At 33.6% G+C, this 7,755-nt stretch overlaps 1 protein-coding gene across 1 annotated transcript; it reads left to right on the top strand.

Moving 5' to 3' along the window:
- Window positions 1–809: 809 nt before the first annotated feature.
- LOC116339104 lies at window positions 810–3,719 on the top strand. The gene is made up of 3 exons (XM_031764769.1): window positions 810–1,406; window positions 1,481–1,752; window positions 1,818–3,719. The coding sequence occupies exons 1-3, from the start codon at window positions 1,130–1,132 to the stop codon at window positions 3,498–3,500; spliced, it is 2,232 nt and encodes a 743-aa protein (XP_031620629.1). The 5' UTR covers window positions 810–1,129; the 3' UTR covers window positions 3,501–3,719.
- Window positions 3,720–7,755: the final 4,036 nt, after the last annotated feature.

Raw genomic sequence — 7,755 nt, 5'->3', positions numbered from 1 at the left:
CGTCAAATTGGCTCCAGACTCAATGTCGACGGTTGTCTCAATACATATACACCACACCAAAAGCAAAATGCTTATACAGAAATAGTAACGAATAAAAGACAAACTACCATAAAGATGTTATGCGTGAATTGATTATGGATTTGTTATTCTCTCCATTCTCTCATACACACACATATACATTGCACCAAACCATTTGAATTCGAAGCAAAAATTGAACGCATACCCACAATGGTGATTCACAAATATGCTTTGATCTAGTTTTATTTTTTTGTTGTCTTTTTCTTTATTTGTATTTTGTACAATCCATTAAAGTGAAGTGAGATGATAATGGGAGGCTGAATGTGTATGTATAGTTTTGTGTATGTGTATAATATTAACATAAAATGGATGCGCTTGTGTTCTATATTTTGGGTTAGTTTCAAACTATGATTTCATCTCAGTCGCGCATAAGTATCTTCTTCGCTCCGTTCCCCGCAGACTCAATGACAAAACGAAATATAAACTTTCAGAACTTTAGACATTTTGACGTCAATTTCTTCATCCAAGCAAACTCATGGCATTTTACTGTTGTTGGAGTTTTTCGTTATGTTTATCATTGTTTCTGTTCTTGTTCAGTTTTTATTCGCATCAAATGACCTTGGTGGCATCATTTCTTTTCGTCTTGTCCGTTGGATAACTAGAGCTAAACAGTAATATATACTGCAGAAAATATTGTTTTATATCGTCGATATATTTGCGTTGCTGGTGCCAGTTTTAGTTGTGTGCGTTTCTTGTTTTATTTTCTACAAGTTTCTTTCTGTATATGTGTATACAGCTCTGAGCCTGAGCGATTTTTCAGTTGAAGTTTAGCTTTTGTGTCAACCAACCGCTCATCTTGCATGGGATAACTTTCAATCGACAATTGAATTAAGTTGAAACCGCACGATTCCACTTTACAAAAAATTTCTTTCCTTTAAATTTGTAAAAGTTAATTCGGTTGCGTGTGATTTCCGAGATTTTCTTATTTCCGTTGTTCTACTGAAAATTAATTTTCCGAATTTGTTAGCACAAAACGGACGGATAAGTTTTCCATAGTGATCATTTTTTTTCTGTGCGATTGTGTGTGTGTGTGTGAAGAAAAAAAGTCAAAATGGAGTCAAACATAGACCCATTCAATCAATGGGGAGATGAGAATCAAACCGAATCTCATGAATTAAATGAAAGAGCACCAATAAATCACAATCCAAACACCTATATGACAGGTGATATACGAGAAACAAGTGTTGAAAGTTTAAATATTGATACGATGCAAACAAAAGTAACGGTGAATGGCCAAGTTAGACGAACCTTCTTCGATGAAAAGCCTATAGACAACAACTATTCACAATTCAGCAAATATAACCAGCAGATTGCATCAATTTCGGCAGGTTTGAACTATTCGTAATCATAATAAAACTCGATTTTTTTTTTTCGTTAAATGAATTTTATTGTTTATTCATAGGGCTTTTGTTGATAATATGCTCTGGCATGCATACGGTGTGGGCAATTTATCAAGTATTGTTCTATAAGACATCTCGTGTGTATCAAGCAAATTTTAACGAATTGATTGGATTTGTTAATAAAAATGAAACACATTTTTTTGATGTGCCCTACACGTTTTCGGATCGCGGCGGTTTAATGTTTACAATCATATTATGGTATATTGGAATGGGACTTGGAAGTCTTTTAAGTGGTTGGCTCTTGGTGCCGAATGTGCAAAAGAAAAACATTTATGTAAGTTTTTACCTCAAATTTACCGTGTTTTTTTTATCAAAACCAACAAAATATCTTATTTTCAGTACTTTGCATCGTTAGTAATGTTTGCAAGTGGATGTACTTTCTATAGCGCCGATGAATCCGAAAGGTTTTGGCCATTTCTTATGGCAATCGGTCGATTTTCAGCTGGATTTGGTCACGGTATTACATACGTCACCGTTTTTGTGCAAGCCAGTGAAAATGCGTCGAAAGATTTTCGCCGTATAATCGTTACAATAATCGGTGCTACCGTCGGTTTATCGATATTCATTGCGTCAATTTTTCTCATCAGGGTACCGATGCCATTAGCAACGAAGATGGAAAATCCAAATGCATTATATGAAACAATGTCCTCAGGAATTATATGTACAATTACCATAATATTGAGCTTTTTTTCGGTTGTTTTAAATTTCTTTTTTTCACATGAAACCGTACCATTTTTATTATATCATAATTATCGTGAGGAAGAAGCACAATTTGCGATAGCTCGTATGCTTGGCGAAGATCGTAACGCACCAATTGTTCAAAAAGAATTTGAAGAGATAAGAGAATTGTGCAACGATGACTATGCAGAATATCCTGAATGGAAAGTTTTTACATCTATAAATCGTTGGTTGATGTCAATACCGTTAAGTGCGCGTATTACTAGTGCTCATTGTTTATATATGTTATGTCTCATTATGCTTGTAAATTGTATTGGTGGTCATGTAGATGATGTAGAACTTATCAAGCGAACTCCTTTGGAGGCCAAAGTGGAGATATTCGACGGGACTTTTAACGGCAGTGCGCTTATCAATGGCACAATAGTTAAAGGTACATTTATAAATGGCACGTCAAGCAACGACAATAAGGACGGAATCTCGTCAAAAGAAGTAATAACCGACAAAACAACCGACAAAATAACTGAACCCGCGTCATCTAACGTAACGTTGAACAACGCCACGTTAATCAATGCCATGTTAACTAACGGTAAAGTAGCGTTAATAAACGGTACGATAATCAACTGCACGCTAATTAATGGCGCATTTCATGATGGCACTTTTATTAACGGCACAATGACCAATGGCACCATAATCAATGGTACGTTAATCAATGGTACGATTCATAATGGCACACTTTTGAAGCCAACCAACGGTTTGGTAAAACAGGAATACGAAAAAGACATAAGTAAAAACTTAAATACACTTATGGAATTGGCTGGAATGTATAATGCTTCCATTAAATGGCTACTCGCATTTTGGTTTATACTTGGTCTACCATTTGTATTCCTTGGAAATTATTTCAATTGGAAGCGTGGCCTTCATTTTACAACCTTTATAGTTGGTACCTCTATAATACTTTTTACTATACTACATGATATAGTGGGTTACCTTTTCAACATACTTGTAATTATATTTATTGACATTTATATACATTTTCTAACACTGCCTATTGATACTATTGGCTATTCATATTTAATGGAATGCTTTCCCATCTCAATAAAATCCAAAGCTATCGCCATGGTCACCTTATGCGAATGTATATTCAATACATGTTTTATTTGGATTGAGATGAAACACTCATCATTTGGCTTTGACTTCTTGGCAATGGGTGCTTTATTCACTATACTTGGATTATATTTGTATGCCGTCGTACCAAATACGAATGGGCTATCCTTAGCTGCTGCCAAACATGCTTATATTCAGTCACTTTCTTCGAGTTGGTGGAAATTTTATAAGAAAAAGTAAACAAAATTGCAAAATTATATGGAGAATGCAATAATTTTTTTTAAATTTTTAATTATTTGATTCAGTGAAAATAAATCTGGGGATAAAAAGGTCTTAAAACGTATTTCCAGATCTATTCTCATGCATATATTTCTTAAATGTCAATTTCAAGACGCTTGGATCACTTTAATATTATACCGAAAAACAGTGCCTATGTTATACTCTCATATAAAGTACAAAAAAATAGAATTTGTTTCCTTGTTACATAATTGTTTTTTTAAAGAAAGATTTTCATTTAAATAGAATATATTTTTATCAAATTTTGAAGTATTTAAATAGCCATTTTATTTTTAACACCGTTGACATTTTTAATGCTATGCCGAAATTGATGCAACTTTTACTTTATTTTTTCATTGCAACAAAACTTATGTGTTATCTCTCATGTTTCGGGCACTGATTCATATAAAATTACTCAAATTAACATTCAGAATATATAAATTTATTGTTATACATATGATATGAAAATTAATCAAATTATATTGTAATGTTTATCAGAGAAGATGGAATGGTGAGGAGTCAAATTAGGAGGAATATTTTTTGTGGTGCTCAAAGGTCATAAAAAATATATTTTTGATTAAATTTTATTTTTGTCCTTAATTTAGGAAGAGACGCTTTTCATTTCCTCATTTGCTTCCTCATCGTTTTTCTTCCTAACGGTTCTTATTATATTGACAATAACGTGGAGTTTTCAAACTGCCACATCCTAGTTAAACTACTGTACAACGCAAAACAAAGTTGAAAAAATCGTGATTTTTTTTTCAAATATGTACATTTATACAATTCATTGCGGCTCAACAAAGTGCTTTATCAAATTAATTGAGAAACAATTACCATCCAATACAATGCCATTAATCACACGCACACACATAATAAGAATTCATTACTTTATGGTATAAAAGGGGATTAGTGTGTGTGTCGAGTGTCGGGTATTTTATATTTTGAATGGTCTAAGCAGAGCTGGGCACGAACAGTCAGTCGTTCGTTCGCAAGTGGAAATAATACTTTTTTGTGGTCGGTCGTTCGTTCGTTGAAATTATTAGTGGTCGGTCGGTTGTCCGTAAAAATTGAAATTTTCGCTGCGTTCGTTCGTTTGTGCGATCGAACACCGAACACGTCCGCACGTTCGGAGATAAAAAATCAATATATTTGCTCGAGTTTTGGAAGTGAATTTTAAAACGTTTGAATTTATTGAATTATATATTGATTTTTTACCTCCGAACAACCGAACGTGCGGACGTGTTCGGTGTTTAATCGCACAAACGAACGAACGCAGCGAACATTTCAATTTTTACGAACGACCAACCGACCAAAGTCGGACATTGATGTTCGTGCCCAGCTCTGGGTCTAAGTAGTAAGGTTTCAGGGAAAATGGTTCGGAATAAGAATGTGCTTTTAAAAGAATATAATTACAAAATATGCCTTCATTTTACAGCGATCGATAAAACAGTAAATCGAAGAGTAGAAGTAAAATGTTTCAAAAACAAAAATAAAAAAATTCTAATCATTACTTGAGGATACGATATTATGTAATTATTATCCCCCCCACGATGAAGTAAATTAAAAACGATTTTAAATAATCCATTTTTGATGAGAGACAATTTCATCATAAAGTGAAAACTGAAAGCATTTTACGTTATTTTCGAGGGTAATATGGTACTTGTTACATAATATCATATGCTTGTGTGCAATAAACTAACATTTTGATGTATTATATCGAATATTCAATGTAATTTTATGAGTATACAGTTCATATTAACATTTCTTTGTATCCATAAGAGCTTAGCTCGCAATATTTCAAGAAACTTGGCCAAAGTTGAGCATTCATTATCACAAAAATGCTTCAAATATATTATATGTATTTATCGAAGGATATCTTTTCAATGTTCGATCTTTTCATCAAATCCAAAATCTATGTGTTACTTTTCATTTGCGCTTACATTAAATAATTCTGTATGATGTATTAATCTACATATATATATGTACACGTGTATGTATAATTTCAATAATAATGACGATAATAATAATAAAGAAATGAATTTTCGAAATGATTTCATCTTCAAAGTGGAAATGTCTTCGATTATTCCAAGCAGTTTAGTCGATTTTAATTCAATTAATTATTCATTTAGGCTTTTCTCAGCGTACAAAATGGAATTTCCTGCGAATATGGTTGGTGGTGTGCGTCGTCTTTTGCTTGAGCCAATAGTTAATTTAACACTTAATGTATGTAAACGAACAGATATTTTGGTTGGTTCGTTGTTAATAGGAAAAGTTTTTTTTATTAATTACAATATGCGTCGAATTTATGCATACGAATCAGATGGAATGTACAGAGTTACGCTTTGCTTGACTAATATAAATTCAATGTTAATTTATGCTTTATACTTGGTGTCTGTTCGTTGCGCATAAAATTCATAAATAAATGCATAAAGGCAACAAAATACAGCAAAGGTGTGTGCACGATAAAATATTTCAAATAGCCGAATGCATATACTCTCACAACTGTTGCCCATCAACTTTTGCCACGGAAAAGCTTATATTTGGTGAAAATTAAATCACTTTTCCAATGAGAACTAGTGAATGTGATAGCTAAACAGCCACTCTTTCGCCAACACACACACACACACATAATATCCATCAAATGGCAGAACAGGAAGAGTGTGGCTGAGTGAAATGAGCAAAAAAACACTTTGACTTTGCTATTTTTCGTGTAATAACATTTTTGCACTACGGAATTGAGAATTTTTTTTAATGTTACGACGGGCATTGAGGGGATGAACGTCATTTCGGTGCGTTTCATTTGCATAAAATATAAATTGTTGAAAATTTCATGTGTTGATCATCAACGGTTGATGGAGGCTATCAAAAAGGTAAGCACAACAACAGCTATTTTTTCTCACTCCTTCCATTCAAATAGAAGATGACAAAGACACAACAACGAAAAAGTTCTGCACGTCGATGCTTCACGTAGGCAAATGAAACAAAAAAAAAACAACAACGCTTCATCAGTACTAAAATTCGTTTAAAAAAGGTATAAGTTTCGTTTAACCTGAAAGTGTTTTTTAACGCTTGTTTCATTTTCTCAACACACATATTATGGGCCTTCCGTGTTGAGCATCGAATACCTGCTATGAATATACATTTAAGAGCACAACAAAACCGGTGAACAGGGGAAAAATTTATGAATTGATATTTTTGCATGAGAATGAAAGAAAGCAAGTCTTTTGATTGGAATATTTTGATTATGATAATGCTCTACTCTTCCTGCCACATACTAACTAAACGAATCAAAAACTATGTACAAACCTTGTTGATATGCATTTGCGTCGAGAATCTCTTAAAAATGAATTTCAATTAATTTCTCTTTTTTTTTCCCGTTGCTCTTCCTTCGATTAATAGAGAGATCATCGACATCATGGTATGTCACACTTTTCTCTTTTTTTTCAGGGTGTTGGAATGAGGCGCGTGCGTGTGTATACACAGAGTGATGTAAACCATATTTCATCTTTAGCTCTTTTCGTGTATTGGTGTGTTGGCATGACCTTTACACACAATTACAAAATTACTTAACAAACCGAAGACTGGTGAAAGACAGCTGCTCGAAGAAAAAAGCACAAAATCCCGAAACAAACAACGAACGAAATGAACAGCATCAAGACATAGAGAGAATGTGATCTAGAAAGAAAAGCTCAAGCATTCCATTACTTAATATAAGTAATGCTTTTCAAACTTTATGTTAATCCATGGTATCACTTTCGTAAATATTAGATAAACATACGCTTACACTTACGTTATGTAGTCACGCGCGTTTAAAATGCACAAAACACACACACACACCCCCATCTATGTGCGCGCGCTTTCCGAACACCACTCGAATCAGTTTTTGGTGTTTTGCCTTATCAACATTAATGAAAAATATGGGTCTCTTAAAAAGATTATCTGCTGCGTGAACATGGCATGAATAATAAAAATCGTTTAGTTGCAAAAGAGAGAGAGAGGGCGAGAGTAGAATCACAGCATGTGTTTGCTTTGGTCGCGCCAAAATAATTTCGATTGAACGGCAAAGCACTAGAAAAAGGTGATCGAAAATTGTTGACGGCTGCTGTCTTTTCATCGCCTTTTTTCAGTCATGTACATGCATATCGAACCGAAAAACCAAATTAAGGAGCAGATCGTTTATAGAATAGAATGAATTTTGACATAACAATACATAGCCGTT

The sequence above is a fragment of the Contarinia nasturtii genome, unplaced genomic scaffold, assembly GCF_009176525.2.
Source record: "Contarinia nasturtii isolate CC-2019 unplaced genomic scaffold, AAFC_CNas_1.1 Cnas_scaffold_493, whole genome shotgun sequence".
NCBI classification, from domain to species: Eukaryota; Metazoa; Arthropoda; class Insecta; order Diptera; family Cecidomyiidae; genus Contarinia; species Contarinia nasturtii.
The sequence above is the reverse complement of the archived record's forward strand: the minus strand, read 5'-3'. Positions and strand labels throughout refer to the sequence as shown.